This window comes from Dermacentor variabilis, chromosome 8 (genome assembly GCF_050947875.1).
Source record: "Dermacentor variabilis isolate Ectoservices chromosome 8, ASM5094787v1, whole genome shotgun sequence".
Classification (NCBI taxonomy): domain Eukaryota; kingdom Metazoa; phylum Arthropoda; class Arachnida; order Ixodida; family Ixodidae; genus Dermacentor; species Dermacentor variabilis.
This window is the reverse complement of record NC_134575.1, coordinates 128,818,931-128,838,801: the sequence shown is the minus strand read 5'-3', so window position 1 is coordinate 128,838,801 and position 19,871 is coordinate 128,818,931. Positions and strand designations below refer to the sequence as shown.

Below are 19,871 nucleotides of genomic sequence, written 5' to 3'. Positions count from 1 at the left end.
AATAACCGCCTCCGCCTTCTTGCCATAGGAAGCAGACACGGCTTGCACTTCGCTTTTCGCGGACACGTGTCCAGTTTCAATCTTTTCTTTCTTTTAGTGAGGGTCGATTTGCCGCTTACATTCTTAATACGATGAACAAAGAAACGGCATATCAGCGGTTTTCGAATTGACCCACTGCCAGGCCTGGTAGACAAACTCGTCTGCTAGGCCTAGTTGCCATAGCAACAGCCAATCAGAAGCCGTTTCTCATCTCGTTGGCGCACTGAGCCAATAGGAGGGCCGTGTGCATTGCAAGCTTCGTGAGACTGGTCCCTGATTGTTGTTACGGTTGCGCTTTTTCTACGTGGCCACTGGTGGTGAAGATGCAAGGAACTGAAAAGCATACAATAGCCAACTTTGAGCTTTCGAACGATACCAAGATGGCGTCGCTCAGCGGTGGGAAAGACGAGAAATAGCTCCGTGAACTATGGTGTTTCAGCGTGATTTTGGGGTTGTTTCTCACCGTCCGCGCTGTCAAAATAACTTTTTCGGACACCTAGAGTGCGTTTCAGGGCAAATCATTTTGATACGGTGTAGATTAGGCATTACAGATGCCGAAACAACTAGTTCCGAAAAATCGCTTTTTTTCCCCGCAATTTTCTATTTTTAAGACCCGTGTCCCTCCTTAAACCTATTGAATTAAGAACGATAGATGGGAACTCAACAGCCTGCTATCCTATACCCACAGCTCGTAAAGCAGCACAACTCTCGAGAGGAAAGAAAAGAAAGGGAAATGAAAAGCTTAACAATGCTTTGCAGACCAACATGCACCACAAGCACACATTCAAAGCGGGATGAAACACGATGGGCACTAGCCCTGAAAGGACTCTGCCGTAATGTACTGTTGAACCTCGATACGACGAAGTTGGCAAAATCGACACTTTGCTTCTCTATATGTATAAAAATTTTGCTATATTGAAATTCGACCTTTTATGCTAGGAAGTACAGCTGTTGATGAATTTTTCTGACTCGAAAGGGGCCGTAGAATTCTCTGAATTATTGGGCAGTTGTAAAAAACAAATTTCGGTGAGAAAGAATTTATTTAGTTGAATTTGAGAGTCGACTGCCAAAGATGTGGTTTGATGCTGTGTCGACAATATCTTCACATTGGCGGCACAAGGCAAAGCCAGCCACACTTTTGTGTCCACCCCGTCCCCGCAGCTGGTAGTGTTGCCAGCAGTGAGACAATGCTATCATGAAAAGCGCCTGCAGCAGAGAGCGAGTGCTTTGTCTGCCTCTTGCTTCAATGCCAAAAATCGAGATTGGGCAACCTCATTACTAAATGCACCGGAAGACGGCACACATGATGCCACCACGCCATCTCGACACACCCAGTCTGCAAACGTGGCGGATTACCTCTAAAACAGGGCGTGCAGACTGCGTATGTGCTCAGCTGTGCTGACAGCCGCGGCCTCTTTGGAAAAGGAGACATGCGCCAAGCAGCTAGCCTCCCTCACGCACGCTTGATCGTGCTATGGTGCCCTCACACCTTTTCCCCTTGCTCGTGCGGGGAGACGGCACTTATCAAGCTACAATCCTTCTCGGCTCATCCTCGCATGTTTTTCACTTGCACCCAAAGCATACAGCGTGTGGGGTGCGATAGGACGATTTCACGATTAATCTGCATGGAGAATGCCGTCCAGAAGGCAAAATTTTGATCATTATATCCTGTTTATACTTTGCACAACAACAGTGAGGAAGCTGCAATTCTCACAATTTCGTAAATGATTGGCGCTTGCAGTGACAAAGGCCTCGCGACTTCCTCTACAGTGCGGCCGCGGTGCGAGTCTTCATCTGAGACGCGCTCACCTTCACCTTCTCACCTTCAGTCCATTTTGTTGCAGTGCCTCTCAACTACTTCGCAATTATCAATTGCTGCACTGTAAAAATTTCATGCTGTAATCGTATTGTATCCATCCATGAATAACCTCTTGCCATGTAACATAGTGGATTCAAGCTTGTTAACGATAATACAACTAGATTTGCTATCATAATTAGCTTTTACCTTTAATTCGAACTAACTATGCAAGAGAAACAATCTGCTTCTGCTGCATATCATTTTGGAATCGCCTCCCGGCTCGCATCAAACAGACCAGTTCATTATCTCATTTTAAAAAGGAAGTTCTTACTTTTTTAGTACATGGTTGATTTCTTCTTGCCTTTTTCACAGAAACACTTATGCACTAAATTCTGAGTTATGCTTGTATAACATACTAGACACCACTTATATTCTGTATGTTCTTTTCATTTCTTTAAATATACTTTGTAAAAAGTCTATAATACTTATATTTTGTTGTATTGTTATCTATCAGCATAATCTCTATTATTCTTTTGTACGTTAGAGTAATATGCACAAACTCATTTGTATTTATGGAATTGGGTAGTATTATTGTGTTTTTTCTATTTTCTGCTTTTACTATTTTGTGTATCTCACGTATTACCTTGCTGTGAATATTATTAGTTTTATGCACTAACAGGAGGTCCCCTTACAGCTTTGTGCTCTGGAACCTCTTTCTGTATCTTCGTTTGTATAACACATTTTGTAGCTGTATATAATATTCTGATTGCAGAAGCTTCTATTTATTATCTCGGTATTTGCTTGCAGTGGCAGTGAAATATCATTATGTTGAAGGCATGTATAAACACACTTGTTTATATTGACATTCAATATACATGGTGTTCCGCAGACAAGAAGTTATAAAAAGCTAAATACTTTGTTGTATCGAGAATTTCATTATTGAAGTTTGTTATATTGAGGTTTAATCCCACTAAACCCAAACAGCATTCCACATCAAAGAAAATTATTACAACTTGTTCACATTTATTTCTGGCCATAGAGATATATTGGTACGAAAAAACAACAGTGAAATGATAATTGAGTAAAAATGAATTACTGCAGTAATTACTACTTAATTAGTAATTCATTTACTGAACTATCCACAACTGAAAACTTCCTCCAGCATATCAAAAACGCCAGTGTGGGCTCTAACTTGGGTTTCCAGCACTTGAATTGGGAGCTTTTTGGCATCAAATTCTGCGTATCAAATATGAAGGCTGGGCTGCATGAGGTTAAGTATGCTTGCAATAGCGGGCATCACACTAAAAGAACAATTGGAGCCCAAGCAAATTACTTCATAGTTATTTATTTAGTTTTGCTTCAACACACTGCAATCCCAAAAAGAGTTATCACAGGAGTAGAGTGAAAAACATGTCTCGTTCATTCGAACATGCTTAATTCGAACGTTTGGTTTATTTGAACCTGCACTGTGGTCCCATCAAATTTATGTGCATTCCAATGGGCGAAAACACCCAGTAATTTGAATGTGCATGCACCTGGGACGGTTAATTCGTACATACTGTGCTCCGACAATGCTCTCACCAGTGCGCCAAATCACAATCACGCAGTGGCAACTCCGACCAGCATTCCTATGACCCCGCCATAGAGGAAGAACTTAGGAGAGACTCCCGCCAAAAAAAGAGAGAGAGATAGAACTGTGGAGGAAATTTGTGCGCAAATGTGTGCATGCGTGCATCACCGATTACTTCTGTTAGTGTTGCGGCACTGCCATGTACCCATAGAGTCGATGTATAAGAACGTCTGAAATTTTGGACGCGACTAACCTTCGCCGTCAGATTTTCCGAACCTTTTGCTATGACGCAGATCCAAAACAGCATTAATCAAAGCCACCACTACTGCCATTTTGATTATCGTACCGCCTCGGGCCGGCGCTCTCGCACGCAGATCCGCCTGCAGCCGTGGCCACACAGCGGCAATGTTAGGCCTAGGTACTTCGACGTTCGCTACCAAGCTTCTTGCTGTTAGGTGCCGTGTTTTTCGTTGAAACAATTCGCCACTGTTGGCAATGGCGCCGACTCCGCATTTGTAATCCTTGCCAATGGATTCGGAGCGCGGAAAGCGTGGTGCATTGCTTAGTGCCAGTTCCCAAAAGTCAACTTCGCCCCACTACAGCAGTCGTATGCGATGAAGCGTACCAGAAGTTGGAAGGGATAATTGTCACGGGACATGGTGTGGACATGGTTAATTATTCACGCGTGCACCCGCGGTCTCCCATCACAGTACGAGCACCGATACGCCTAATAACTGACTGTAATTTGTAAATGCGTGTGAATAGATGTTGTGGAACTTCCCACTCATGTGTTAGCTCAGCGCACATGCACCACTGTAGGTAAGTCCTCCATTCAATTAGCTTCCTTTAAAGGGCCTCTGAAACGCTTCGGAGAAATTTTGTAGACACGTAGGGTACAGGTACAGTTAATCATTCGCACCACAATTAGTGTGAAGTGTCTAACATGAAGAGAGTTCTGGACGATTACAAGTTATCCTTCTCTATTGCCATGGATTTTCTCTTCAACGCGTTCACCGAGTGATCGGGGCTAAGCTCTGCCTTCACTGGCTCTGTGTCATGATGGCATGTCATGTCGTCTACTTCCGGTTATCTAGGAGCAAGCATGTGAAGCTTCTCTAACCTCTCCACCAGCAGCTTTACAGCCGACCCCAAGCGAAAGTTATCGAAGCAGTGACCAGCAAAGCATTGCGAGCATTCTGTCGCAGTGCCAAGCGTGTCTGGTATTCTGGTAACCACAGGCGAGATGGCATTTTGACGGATCAGTCGAGGCATAAACTCAAGCTGGGAGCTCTTGCATCGACGTATGTGAGCGGCCTTATTGGTCCGTATGGTTCTGCCACCTGGTGGCACAGAGCTTAACCAACCAAAGAGCTAATATTGCTTTAACCAAGTGTAAAACATTTTAAACATTTACAAGAGCAGCGTTTTCACAATTGCGCTCCTGAGGAAAATTTACACCCACAGCAATCTAGAACAGACTTCGTTACAGCTACTGTGTTTGGTTGAGCTCTTGCCACCAGGTGGCTGCACCGTGCAGACCATTCACATTTGCGCTTCTGCTCATCCTGTGAAAAGACACGGTCAAACAGGCAGGCCCGATTCACTTTCGCTTGCATTTACCCAAATACCGGACATACGAAACACTATTGTGGTAGTAATCCTCCGGCGTAAAGTGACGGCCTCAAACGTGCAAATCCTGGCACCGATCGGATAGCGGCAGTCTGAGGCACTGCAGCCACTCCGCTCGTCTGCTGCCTTGCAGCCCTCTGCAAAGGCAGCAGACGAGTGCTACGTGATGTTGTAGCTTGACATATTGGCAGTTGCTATGTTTGTGGCCCACAACGAAACAAGGGTGAACCATGGTGCTTGCGAAAATAAAGATCGAGATAAACACTGACCACGGAGCTCTTGTCAACACGAATCACATTGCAACACAAGCAGACGGCACTTGCTTTGTGTTAGAGGTGCTTAAGTGTAGTGAGAAATTATCCTTGTGCAGTCTCTTTTTGTTACTTTCTTTTTATAGAAACAAATTAACTAACATTCCAACTATTGCGAACAACATTTGTTCATCATAAAGTTGGAAAAATGATCGATGACGTGTGCTGGGCAGCCATTCAAATAGCTCACCCCACTAGCGTCATTAGGGCAATTTATGTCAAATGGTTAGGAGTGGCTGAAAATTCAGCCAAGTGGTGTGCTGCAATTGGCAGCGATGTACATCTTTAAAACCACATAATAAATAATGTGCCTTACCCGCAGCACTTAGATGCATTAATTAATGATCAGAAGGACGTACTCTAACGACTCAATATGTTTGTACGAGATCGTCAAAATTGTTTCAGGGTCCCTTTAATTCGAACAAATTTTTGGTCCCCTTTGAGTTAGAATTATCTAGATTCCACTGTAGTACAAAATACATGTTGCAACGAAATGTGTCATACAGCCCCCGGTATCGGACACTGAAAAGCAGAATGCTCAACAAGGCACTCGCGCACACACACATGTGCACACATGGAAAACATGGTAAGTTAACTCTTTCCCTACTGTAGGGAAAATAGGTGTTTTTTGCAGGTTACGCTAGATATTTTTTTTCTGAAGGAACTACAGCACTCAGCATACAGCATATTTTATGCAATATGTAAACAAAAAGCAGAATGAATGCACTTTTCACGCATAAAAGTTTTATTAACGAGATGTATGTCATAAAATAGTTATTAATTACCAGAATCAAGATTGTGAGATAAAATTGAAAATTAGTAGACATGCTTGCGTCTACTTGAGAATATTCTTTTTTAAATTATGAGATATATAGGGGTTAAAAAAAATAAAAAATTTTTATTAAACAGGTCTTACATAGGGGTGTGCGAACATCAAAATTTCTGAATACTTAGCATTGAATATCGAATCGAATGTCGACTAATGATATGCATGTGCATTTGTTAGCAAGGCGGTTTATTTTAACATGTTGGAATATTGCAATCACATTGTCATTGGTAAAAAACTTAAACTGGTAAGCCGTTATACTAAAAGATTGTGTATGGGACTCATGTTAGCTTTGTATCTTGAGTAATTTCCGCCAGTTATCTGTTCTTGCCAACCTGTGCCTTATTATACGGCATCCATTTGACCCTGTGCCAGTCGTCACTATTTGCATTTGCTGTCAAGCAACAAGCTCAGGATTGGGGCTGGCACCTGCAAAGGAGTACACCCTCGCTGTTTGCAAACCCTTGCCCCTTGCTACTGAGAGGCTGGGTTTCCTGCGAAGCTTCAATGTCCAGTGGCTAAGCGTGTTTTACAAGCGAAATTTCGCGAGCAGTTTGAAATTATCACAAAATTCAGCACTAGATCAGACACACTTTCTTAAATTAGACAGAAATAAACGATAAAAACCATGTTTGCTGCCGCATAGCCAGCAATATATTCGATTAGTTACGAATATTCGTATCCATTAGAATATTAGAAAACTTTTGAATAATGTATTTACTCGCATAATGATCGCACCCCGAACTTGTTGCAGTGGTATGTCATGTGCCAAGTCTAGCTAATGATGATCACGCTTACCATCTGTCGAATGCCACGCGAACGACTCTTGAAGACATACCAAGCGGTCTGCATGCACCAAACATTCTTCAGCAGGTGCCCCATTTTATTTTTTTCATCACTTTCCGCACTTCCATGAAAAAAAAAAAAAGAAAGCTTCAACCAAACTTGCCTTGGCTTTATTTTTTGTAGGCTTCATAATAGTTGTGGTCAACAGCAACAACAAAAAAGGCGCCTTTCGATTCTTATCGTCTGCACTCCTGGGCACGCAACAAATCGAGAGTGGCAACGATAGTAGCCACGTTTACATTGATACATTAGAAGTGTACCCTATTCATATGCCGACGCTTGTAACACAGCTAAGATATTCGCCAATCCCTTAGCGGAAACGTGCCGTATTAGGATAGTAGTGAAGATAGATGCTGCAGTTTTCGCAGCATGCCTGCCTTGTGTTTCTATGTCAATGGCAGCTAAGCGCACCCACCTCTGTTTCTGTCCCATCAAAGTGGACATGGCTATGTTATTGCCACAAACTTGCCGATATTTACGATATTATTCATCACTGATATGGAAGAAACTGTTTCAATGCGCGTAATGTACTCACGAGCAGAAAAAAAAGCGCGTTCGGCATGTTCGGCTTGCTCTGCCGGCCGACATGTTTTGTTTTGGTGTCCCGCACTGTTGAGCGGCAGCCGCCTGCTTGTTGACCTGTTGTCATCCCGTAGCAAACATGGGATGAAAAAAGAATTTTTTTCTTTTTGTGGGAAATTTAACCCACGTAATGATCGCACCCCTGAATTTGCGTAAATTTTTTTTACAAATAAGTGCGATCATTATGCTAGTAAATATGGTACCTAGCTTTAGAATTGAATATGAATATTAAAAATGTAATATTCGATAATATTTGAAATCTTTGAATATTCGTACAGCCCCTAGTATTGCACTACACAAATTTAACTGTAAGCACTACAAGTGGGCCTGCCGGGCTGTGGCTGCCCATGTTAAGGGCTAACTAGTGATGTCGTTGCTCTTGGAGTCGAAGTCCAACAAAAAGGTAGCATCCTCAGACTCGCTGCTGCTCGAGCCATTGATAAAATCAGCTGCAGACACATCGGAATTGCGAGATCTGCAATCTTTCGAAGCATGCTTGCCGCTCTTGGAGGCGGACATTTTTTCTTTCAACTTCGACGATGACGAAACTTCGGAGCATGTTCAAAAGTAATTGCCTGGCAGGAAAAAAACAAAGATATAGTTCTCCTTCACGCCCAATGGCACAGTGTTTCCGTGAGCGGTGCGGAAGGTCTCGAAAGCGACGTTTCACAACATCGATAGTGGGCTAACACTACCTAATTGGCATGGTAGGGAAAGAGTTTACTATAGTGGAATGCAGACACAACAGGTAAATTTTGCTCAGAGTCAGTCTGTGAGATCACACTGTCCACTAGAATGTTGTGAAGGGCCTTGACAATGCAGCTTTTCTTAATTGGGCATGTTTGGGCTCCTTAGTGAGGCGAACGAAAAGCTTGAAAACTAAGTCATCCTGGGCACCGGTTGCATTGTTCTGCGATTCTTTCTCTATTTTGGTGTAGCGAAAGATGTCAAGTTGGCCAATGCCTCACCTGGACCTGATCTGGCAAAGCCGCTGTCGCCAAAGGCCGATGTGGTTCCACCTGCAGCTGCTCTGTCACCCAAGGCCGTACAGCGTAAGTATATTGACATGTGTACTTGTTTCTCTTTACTGTGTGACCACGTTTCACCACCTAACAGATGTTATCGCACAGCGCTGGACGTACCTGCATGTATCAGAAGTTCCTCGAATGTTATCGATGGTTCTCTCCGCTGTCTTTTGTCAGCTAACCTTGTGTAATACGATTTCATGTACGCGTGACATAAATGGTGTACAACTTTCTGGAAGACGCGCGGGCACCAGCGACTACTCTGGAACCTATGATGACTGATGTATAAAAGCCGACTTGCTTGACTAGCTGATCAGATTTCGCCGATCTCCGATTGTGTTTGCCGCTATCGTTGTGGTTTAAGTGTAGCCTGTTTTTGTGGACACAGGTTCGCCCAATAAAAGTTAGTTTTGTCATTCACAGTAGTATTGCTACTGTGTTCTTTGCCGTCACTAATATGTGACAATATGTTTGAAGGCAGGCGAGCTAAAACAAATGACTAGACTTAAAAAGGACCTGTAAGGGCGCATTCGCATCTGCTATTGGCAGAGGTTGTGCAACTGACCGCGTGACTGAAAAGCAAATGGTCTCTTTTTGACCAAAGCGACGATTTGCGACCAGTCGCATAACCAACCTAGTTGTGCGACCTCTGCAAGTTGCCAGTATCAGTGAGCTCTGAGATCTTTTTTTCAAAGCTGAGAACATGCTGGAGTAAAGGTGATGGCTTTCAATTGATATATTCCATATAGATTCTTCAAAAGGACCTTAATAATAATGTAGATATACAAAGATTGCAGTGTTTACTTTACCCATTTCTCCTCAACACAATGTTTCCTCAGAGGGGGTAGCACTGACAACATTGTCCTGCCTGCTGCTCCTTTTTTAGTTGGTTCTGCATTGCTCTTATGGCAACCCTTCAAGTCTGGTATCTCACAAAGGTGGTGCAAAGCAAGAAAGGTACAGTGACAGGATGGGTGGGGACCACTGTTTCCCTTTTGTCCGAAGAATGGAGGGGTGTTCACATGTGCACGAGCTTTCTCTCCAAAATGATTTACAATTATGAACAATCGCCCAGTGGCTGGCATCTGTGAGCTGCAGCAGGGGTTTATAATGTCATAGTCGAGGCATAATATGAAGTTTAGAGAGTTTAATGAGCAATATCTTATCTGAGATTGTGGGCTTTCTGCACCACGCAGCGGTATGAAATTTGGCCTTCATGTTTGTGGCAGCATTGGCTATAAACTGCAAACATTTTCTTACCGTGTTCAAAATGTGTAGCAGTGCCTCTTTACCAAGGAGGCTTTAGCTTTGGGCCAACTTTGATTTTTTCATTCTTGCAGATGCGAAATGTTGACGTACTCTGTCGACTGCTGTACCAAAATGCATGCAACTGCGTTCAAGAAACATTCGTTGAAGTATGGCAGTAGGGATGGTGTGTGCACACATCTATCTGCTAAAACATATCTTTCGTGCTCCTGTTACTGTATTTACTTGCACAATGATCGCACTCGCGTAATGATCGCACCCCTGAATTTTGTCGTCAAAATTCAATTTTTTTCTTTCCCGTGTAGTGATAGCACCCCAAACTTGCTGCAGCAATATGTCGTGTGCCAAGTCTAGCTAATGATGATCATGCTTACCAACTATCGATTGCTACGTGAACAACTCTTCAAACATACCAACCAGTCTGCATGCACCAAACATTCTTAAGCAGATGCCCCATTTTATTTTTTTCATCACTTTCCGCACTTCCATGAAAAAAAAGACCAAACTTGCCTTGGCTTTATTATTTGTAGGCTTTATAACGGCTGTGGTCAACAGCAACAAAAAAGGCGATTTTCGATTCTTATTGTCTGCACTCATGGGCACGCAACAAATCGTGAGCGGAAACGATAGTAGCCAGGTTTACACTGATACATTAGTAGTGTACCCCATTCATACGCCGGCGCTTGTAACACAGCTAAGATATTCGCCCACCCATAGTGTAAGCTTGCCGTATTAAGATAGTAGTGAAGACAAATGGCCACAGTTTCCACAGCGTGCCCGCCATGGGTTTCTGTAACTGGCAGCTAAGCACGCCCATCTGTCTCTGTCCTCTCAAAGTGGTCATGGCTATGTTATTGCCACAAACTTGCCGATATTAACAATATTATTCATTACTGATATGGAAGAAACTGTTTCAATGCGCATAATGTACTCTGGAGAAGAATAAATCGCATTCGGCTTGCTCCACCAGCAGCCACTTCTTGTTTTGGTGTCACTGTTACAGCGGCAGCCGCCTATTTGTTGACGTGTTGTCATCCCGCAGCAAACGTGGGATAAACGTGCGATGAAAAAAAAGAAGTTTTCTTTTAACAGGAAATTTAACCCGTGTATGATCACACCCCTGAATTAGCGTCAATTTTTTGACAAAAAAGTGGGATCATTATGCGAGTAAATACGGTAATTTTTAGAAAAGCTGCTCGAGTACAACAATTGGGAATGGTGAACATGCAGAGGTTAGCCCACAAATGTGTAGGCTAACGTGTGTAGGCTTCGTGTGTGCGACGCAAAGGCAGGTGTAAGAAAGGGCTCCATGTTGTTTATTTCCCCCCCAGGGATTTAGCGTATTTTGGAGCACACCTCTTAAGTGCCCATTCCTGCGTTGAGCATCGGCATAACCAAGCGAACGAGCAGAGGGAAGGATGAAAGAGAGAATGTGCAGTGCAGCGGGGGATGAATGGCAAAGGGAGTGCAAGAAGGGAAGCAGAGGAGGAGGTTGCAGTGAAAGCTTGAGGTGGAAAGTGGAGGAGGAGGGTAAGGTGAAAGCTTGAGAAAAAAAGCCTAGTGCTGCTTTGCGGAAACAACGGCTACGAGTTAGTGCCAGAGTAGCGCGTGTCATCTGTTCACCGATGGCATGCGGGAAGCATGTCCAATGATACTATACATGAAAGCAAAGTGCTGCACTAGCGGAGCTCTGTTTGCAGTGGCTGCTGTGAATCGTGCGCAAGCGTCACCCATGCACTGTGTCTCGCGATCTCCCAATTAGTGAGGCAGCCACGATACACATTGCTCCGTTTGCAATGTGCTGCACGAGACAGATTGTCCACGTCAGCCCTTACTTTCGAGCTTTCTGCACGTGAAAGGGATGCCCGTTGATCATTACAGCCAGATATTGAATGTTTAAAAGTACAAATTTGTGTAAACTTATTTTTCTTCTGCAAACTTAAGTGGGGTGCTTACGAAACAGATAATAATTATAAGTGCGGTGCCGTTCCTTTTTACCAACCCGATTGAAGGTTCCATGGCGCAAGATAGTGTGTGCATTGTACTATTTTTCTTATTGTCTTTCTTGTGTGTGTGGTGCCGCCCATATGGGTTCGCGTATAGGGGACGAAACAATTTCTCGTTTGCGGCGCCCGAAGCTGTTCCTTTTTTTCTCGCTGTCGGCATGCGTGCTTGCAAAGCGTGCTTTTGTGCTTCTTCGGTGAGAAACTACCCCTGCTCTGCAGCAACCGCAAGACCCTTCTGCTCGAGCGCCTTGAGAGAAAAGAGCGACAACAGGTTACAGCTAGAAGCCGACCACGCCTGGTCTTGTGGCTGTTTGCATCTGTGAGGGCCCAGGCTGTGCACAGAATGCCTAGGGCATCAAGAACGAGAGCCGCTGAGAGGCCCATTTCACACGAAATACCGATAGTTCTATCCTCTCCGGCTGCAGTAGTAAACGCTTGTTGTTTGAAGGAGGCTTTAAAACAGTAAGTGAAACTGAAGTAAACATGAATAACCACAAAGTAAACTAAAGTCACAATTGGAAAACCACAAATCCTTCTGCCTGCGCTCCACGGTGCCACTGCTGAACGTAGCCAGGCGGCGCAAAGCCAGCCCACTAGAATGCTTGCAGCTCTTTGAAATGTATGGAAATTGTTTGTAAACATCTCTATGAAACTTTTTTCCAAGTTGTTTAGTCATTAAAGACAAAAAATACAATAAAAAGCCTATTTATTATTCTTTTTCTTATCCAAAAACACATTCCTAGTGCCTGGCAACACGGACAAATGCGCGCGGCTACATCCGCCAGTTTTTCGCTGAATGTAAGCAATGCCAGCGAACCCATCGGCATTGTCCCACCGCGTCTATTTGTGCCAGGCGATGTTCGATGTGAAAGTCCACTCTATGTATCCCGGGCTTTAGGGAGAACCGTAATGAATCATCTGTGACTATTTTCCTTAAGAGCATACACTCTGTGGCCAGATTTTAATCGTTGTAGCCAATAATTTGGCATGGGAACATTGTAGTAAGCAGCTTATTTGACCATATAACACGTACAAATGTTGATGTGCATCAGCTGCTCATTGTTAGATTTGATAAATTGTTAAAGCCAGTACCATTATAAGGGGGTTCGGCTGTATCCTCGGTTGCTTTCGCATGCATTGGCGCTAGACACATCAGTGTCTACAGGCAACGACATTACTGGCACAAAAGCAGCGCGTATGGAAAGCACTGAAGCATATGCAAAGACTGGGCCGAATAGCCACTGGAAGGCACGCAGATCATATTGGATGCGTGCGTGTGTGGAGTGTTCACACACACAGATTCACATACTAGTTTGGAGCTTTCATCCCAAATGCGAGCTTAAGCACACAGATGAACGTGACACGCATGCTTGCTGTAGTTGCCGGCTCGTTGCCCACAGACCTGAACGCCGCTTCAGTGGCCATCAATCTAACCCGTACGGGTAATCTTGTGAACGATCACTGATCAGCCACCTCTGAGAACTTATTTAGCGACAAGCTTTCTGCGACAGCTTGCAGGACATTGTCACGTCTCCTGATGACTAATTTTCATCAATGCCACACCATCTATACCGTTAGGCTTAATCGGAGCTGTCTCCAGCGGGTGCTGACAATTAAAATTGTGGTTTCTTACCGAATCAACGGAGATCTATTCGCAGTGGTCACACAACACTCGGAAAGCAGACAAACCACCTCGGAAATGACAGTGGGTGTATGGGATGACCGTTGTTCATGGCCACCATTTGAGAAGTACCGTTGGGTGGCCCCTCATTTCAAACACCATTTATTGGTGCAAATTAGTCTCTTTTTGTAGTTTTTAGTGACCCATGACAAGACTAGCGTTGCATGTAGGTCTCGTGAACTTGCTGTGGGCCTCCCCATTTGAGAACCTACAACACGCAGTAAACGGCGTTGAATCTTTATCGTCAGCACCACCGCGGTCAACCCGGTTGTCAACAATGACACCGCGGAATGCTGCTTATAGTCACGGGATGTGCGGTCCTCGCTTTCTTTTGTCATGCAGATTGGCCTTAACAAACTGATGATAACCCACAAAAATCACCTTCTATAAAAATTGAAAAACTTTTGTTCTTTACCCGCCGTGGTTCCTCAGTGGCTATGATGTTGGGCTGTTGAGCACAAGGTCGCGGGATCAAATCCCGGCCTTGGCGGCCACATTTTGATGGGGGCAAAATGCGAAAACACCCGTATACTTAGATTTAGGTGCACATTAAAGAACCCCAGGTGGTCGAAATTTCCGAAGTCCTCCACTGTGGCGTGCCTCATAATCAGAAAGTGATTCTGGCACATAAAACCTCATAATGTTTTCTTCTGTTCTTTGGAAGAAAACTGGACGTCCAAACTTTTTGAGCACTAGAAAATTGCCATTACAGGAAAACCTCGGTAATATGTACTCGCTTAATAAGTAAATACAGTTTAAATATAGTCGCGATAAATCTTGCATCCTGTCACCACTGAACTTCACCCTTTAAGGACAAGACATGTAAATACCCATAAAAAATGTTTATTTTCTATCTAAATGTGCGGAACACATCAGGAATAAGCATAATCAACGAAAAGAAAAGATGTTTTGTGGAAATCCTTTCATGTGAGAAAACCCTGGCAGCAAATTGGAAGTGGGCTTCACCTCAATCTGCCAAAGGCTTCGTTTTCAATTAGTATAGACAGCGCTCATCATAAGTTAATTATAGGTGTACATTTAATTTGCCTTACATCACATGTGTAACACCACTGCCGCTGGATATCTTGACTCCTCTGAGCTTGCTTTCAGAAGATATTGAGTCACGTGCCAAACTTCCTCCTCTTCCTCACGGCTGGAGGCCGGACACTAATGCCGAATTTTCTGTGATGCGGGGCCCTTAACGCTCTCGCGTTCAAACATGAGCACTTATGCAATGAAGCTGGCTATGTTACTCGGGAAGCTAGACTTAACCGGTTCTGCAGTGATCATTCACACTCTCAAAATAGTGCTGTGTGTGCAAAGAAACTGCTAATTTTGTTTCTAATGCTGCATCCATCCTTCAATTAACGACAGTTCATAATGTACACTGTAGTAACTGAAACTTGCAATTGTTAGGAATACTAGGACGTGAGCATCATCTTATATTTACGGTGAAAACAACGGTTTATTATTTGACTATTCTGAAAATATTTCGAGCTTGGTCCAATTCACTATTAAATGGCACTGTGCAGTGGTGCTATTTGATTCATATTTGATTCAGGCTCAACAATTGCTTTTTGGATAGCCCTAGTCGACTAACCAATAAATGTCTGAGCAGCATATCTCAACAGATCTGCTATCAATTGACTTTATTGTCCTCTGATGCTTTCTGCTTTTCTCCTCCTTCTCTTTTTTTCTTTTTAACAAGCGCAATGTTTTCTCCATAAATAAAAGTGTAGATTCCTTAAAACGAACAGTTGTAATGTAAGCCAATCAGTGCTGCATGCTATCACAGTACATGTCCATCTTTGTCCTTTATAGTGCTGCTCAGTTTCCCAGTATGTTGTCAAACCTGTCCATCAATAACAGAGTACCCATGTCACCCACTTTTGCAGCAGCAACAGTAGCAGAGAAGCGGCTGGAACCACCAGAACCTGTTGAACCCTCCGTTCGCAAGGAGGTGAGTTCATGCCGCTGGCAGCGAAGAACTCAAACATTCTCGCTGCTACCCTGAGAGGATGCACCAAAACTATTGATACGTGTTCAGCTACAACTTGCTTCTGCTTCATTCACTAAGCACCCAGCTCACAAATCTCTCGCATTATGCCAACCTGAAGCAAGGGATCATTTGGCCACAGTGCTCTGTTGCATCACATGAGGTGATGCATTTGATTCCCCATCCTTGTGACGACGTTTCAGTAGTGGTGGAACATAAAAAAAGTGGCAAAACCCATCTCACAATGACTGCCGAAGGTAATGTGTTTAGCATTGAATGAATACGATGAATATTGCCACCATCTGAATGAGTTATGTGTGAGGCATGTACTGCAGCGGGATTCCTCTTTTGCGCTTCCCTAAAAACACTTAGTGCCATCTAGCGCCGTTGCCACGAAGCCTGTGTGTGGTCTCCGAAATGCATTCCGCGTCGGGGAGTGCGAACGCCGAGAAACTCGTCATGCGGAAACTGAGCTCCTCTTTTGCACTTCGGATGGATGAATAGATGGATGCTATTAGCATCCCTTTTGGAACGGGGTGGTGGGTTGCGCCACCAAGCTCTTGCTACTATATTGCCTAATGTCCTAGCTATATTACAAAAAAAAAAGAAAGACTCTTGAAGAATACTCATCATGAAACTTTCTGAACCCCTACTGAGAATTTTGTTTTTGTAGACCTCTGTTGTTTTTCGTTTCCCTACTTTTCATCCACCGATCTTCCAATCGCCTCTGACTGATCTATATTGCAGACATGCTTACTTTCCCCCTGCTCTCACTGAACCCAAGGGTTTCAAGGAGGCCAGAGCTGCCTAAATCGACTGCTGGGCAGATATCTTCACATTCTAATAAAACATGCTCCATCATTTTTCTAGTTTTACAGCAGCAAGCACATGCTTCTTCTTCCTTGTTGTATCTTACTTTATAAATGAGTGTTCTAAGACATCCTGATCTTTCGTTGAAAAGTTATAAGCTTTCTTTTGAGTTATCATAAATTTTCTTTCCTGATTTTGTTTTTTCCTCTTAAGTAGTTCCTTGGAACAGGCTCCTTTTTCATTGCCGTCACCCGTGAGATTGTCTCAGCCTCTCTGATTTTGCGCTTGAAGTTCTTTGTTGCCATGATGCTCATCATACCGGTCACATACTTGCTGGTAAGCTTCCTACTTCTTTGCCTCCACTGTGATTGTATTGGACAAACTTTAGTAAAGGTCCTGCAGGACGCACATTTTTTCTGTATAAATACTTCAACATTCTCCCAGTCCATTTACTTTCTTCCACATTCCTCAGTCATTCTTCATAATAAATTTTACTGTGAGCTTCGCCCATTTCTTTCAGGACACGCTATGCCATCTAGTGGCACTGCCAAGAAGTTTGCACGTGGCTTCCAAGACGAGAAGTGCGGTGTGTGAGTGCCTGCGAATGCTGAGAATTGTTGCCTCGCTTGCTGCACCCTCAATGGCACATACTCAATGACCCAGGTTGCCGAGAAGTTCATTGAAGAGTGCCACATACCCAGTGTATTTTTGGTACACCCTGCAAATTGCATCAGGTTGCTGTCCTTGATGAACTATTGTGACGCGAGTTCGATTCTGCTCAGCATTGCAAAAATCTCGTCTTTGTAGAGTGGCACATTCCCCTTGGCACATACCTAATTACCCAACTTGGCATCGCAGATGTTCATTGAAGACCACGACTGACTAAGTGACTCATACCCAGTGCTCCAAGTTGGTGCCAAACAAAAAGTTTCTTCGAACAGCGGTGCCTATCCTGTTCCGCATGTACAGTGACCCATGTCGGCGTGAATGCACCTCATTGAGGGAGGCGCGTATGTACAAACTCGCACATACGCAATGATCCATGTTGATCCAATGATCAAATCCTGTTACTTCAACAGAGCAGCCCGATGCGCTAACCATTCAACCACGGACTACCCAGAGGCCCCCAGATAGAAGGGAAAATAGATACAAATATGCATGCATACATAAATAGTTAGCCCCCAGAAAGAGCGTGATTTAGCCTAAGAATTCTAACACATTAAAATTAAGCATTGTTTTCATTCATGCTGATTATTTCGTTTTGGAAGCATCTGGCGCATTACCCTTCCACTGCTCTAACCTGCAAGTATGAAGAGTGAGGCATGAGAGGGGGGGGGGGACCTACATTCGCAACCAGCACACAAAATCAGGAGAAGCTGCATTGGGGGCTATACATCAGTCGGCGCCAGTAGCTGCCCAAGGGAGGCTGGGACTGTCACGATCCACCCGGGTTCGTAAACAAGGGAGGATCGTGACACTGGCGATGAAAATGGGATCCTCGTGACACTGGCGACGAGTACCCATGGATCGTGCCACGCTGCTGCGAGCGGCGAAACACCGCCCCCCGTTGCTGCCGCCATGTCGCTGTAGGGAAGGCTCGAGCCGTTCGAGGGAGATGGGTCTGCCTGGCATATTTACGAGGAGCAAGTCCACGTGTTCTTCTGGGCAAACGACACACCCGAGGCCTAACAGCGGGACATTTTCCTGGCCAGCTGCGGGTCCCGCATCTTCAGCCTCTTGCTCGACCTTCTCAAGCCAGCCACACGACACGTTAAGACGCTGGGTGAGCTGCTCACCATACTGCGCTCGCATTTCAACCCACTACCGTCCACACTGATGGAGCATTTCCGCTTCAACAACCGGAACCGCCGGGAAAGAGAGACCCTCAGGCAATTCGTTGCTGCGCTACGAGGGCTGGCGAGTGCCTGGGTTTTCGGGGACCAGCTGGACTCGCTGCTCCGGGACCGTTTCGTCTGCGGCATCAACAACCCCGCCATGCGGACGCGACTCCTGGAGCTTCCCGACCCTCGCTGGACGACACCGTGAAGGCAGCACTGGCAATGGAAGCTGTCGCCAAGGACGCCAGCGAGATTTCCCGTGCGACTGGCTCACCGTCGGCGGAAGCGGCAGTCAATGAGTTGGCGACAAAGGGCAGTACCTGCGGTCGCTGTGGTGGTGCCCACTCCCCTTCACAGTGCCAGTTCTCTCAAGCACAATGATTTACGTGCTGGAAAACTGGGCACCTGGCACGTGTATGCCGAAGGGGGAGGACGAACAGCAAGCAGCAGCCTGATTCAAGCTCAGGTACCACACAAGCGTGCGGCAGCAGGCTCAAGTTCTTCCGCGGCCAGGCTCCACGTCGGGGCTGAGGACCCGCCAATTTTCGACATGTGGCACACAAGCTTTTGTACCATCGTCTGTGCCACCATACATGCTGACCGTCGAAATCTGCGGGCACCCCATTTCCATGGAGCTGGACGCAGGGGCCAGCATGTCAGTAATGGCCAGAAAACTCTTCAAGTGTACTTTCCCCGGTGTGTCCGTCAAGGCTTCGGGCGTGATGCTGCGCAGCTATTCCGGGCAACTCTCCCAGGTCCAGGGTCAGGCACAGGTCAGCATTCGTTTTTTCGACAGGGAGGCAACACTTCCCCTTTACCAAATGAAGGAGTCGTCGCCAACGCTGCAGGGTCGAAACTGTATTCATGCACTGGGTGTTCGTCTGCCAGAGTACCTGGAAGCCAGCCTGCATGTGGTGCAGAGCTGCCAAATCTGCCAGGAGCATCAGCGAGCCTCACGTCATGTGGAAAGCACCCTCTGGTCGTTCCCGCAGAGACCCTGGTCCCGCCTACATGTGGATTTTGGGGGACCTTTCAAGGGCCATTACTTCCTGGTGGTGGTGGACGCCTTTTCAAAGTGGGTGGAGGTTCTACCTCTCACCACTCCATCAGCAAGCAAGACCATTGCAGCGCTACGACAGGTCTTCCCCAACCAGGGGTTGCCGGATGTCATCGTGTCCGACAATGGTCCTGCTTTCGCCAGCACAGAGTACCTGGCCTGGCTGACGAAGAACGGAATCCGCCGGATGATGGTTCCGCCATACCACCCTGCTTCAAATGGTGCAGCTGAGCGGGTGGTGCAAACCATCAAAGACAAGTTCAAGAAGAGCCAGACTGGGGATTTCCGGATGCAGATTGCCCGGATACTGTTTCAGTGCCGGACCACGCCCCACGATGTCACTGGCCGTGCCCCCCTGTGAGCTCCTGTTGGGTCGGATGGTCAAGACACCCTTGGACGTCTTGCATCTGGACCTCCGATCCACAGTACTTTTGAAGCAGCTGAAGCAGAAGCTGGCTGCTGACCAAGGGTGCCGTCCCGGGCCTTTGCCAGAGTCGGGAGCTCCAGTTTTCGCCAGAAATTTCCGTCCTGGCCCACCCTGGTCTGCCGGGCAGGTGGTGTCTCCTGCCAGCGCCTCATCGCTGCTCGTCC

General features: G+C 45.4%; 1 protein-coding gene across 3 annotated transcripts in view; it reads left to right on the top strand.

Moving 5' to 3' along the window:
- LOC142590582 (uncharacterized) overlaps positions 1-19,871 on the top strand; it is a 123,886-nt gene that overhangs the window by 77,188 nt on the left and 26,827 nt on the right. For all 3 annotated transcript variants that reach the window (XM_075702887.1, XM_075702888.1, XM_075702889.1), the window contains 2 exons: positions 8,540-8,653; positions 15,475-15,539. In XM_075702887.1, the coding sequence (XP_075559002.1) occupies positions 8,540-8,653; positions 15,475-15,539 (179 nt within the window). The remainder of the gene's footprint in view (positions 1-8,539; positions 8,654-15,474; positions 15,540-19,871) is intronic.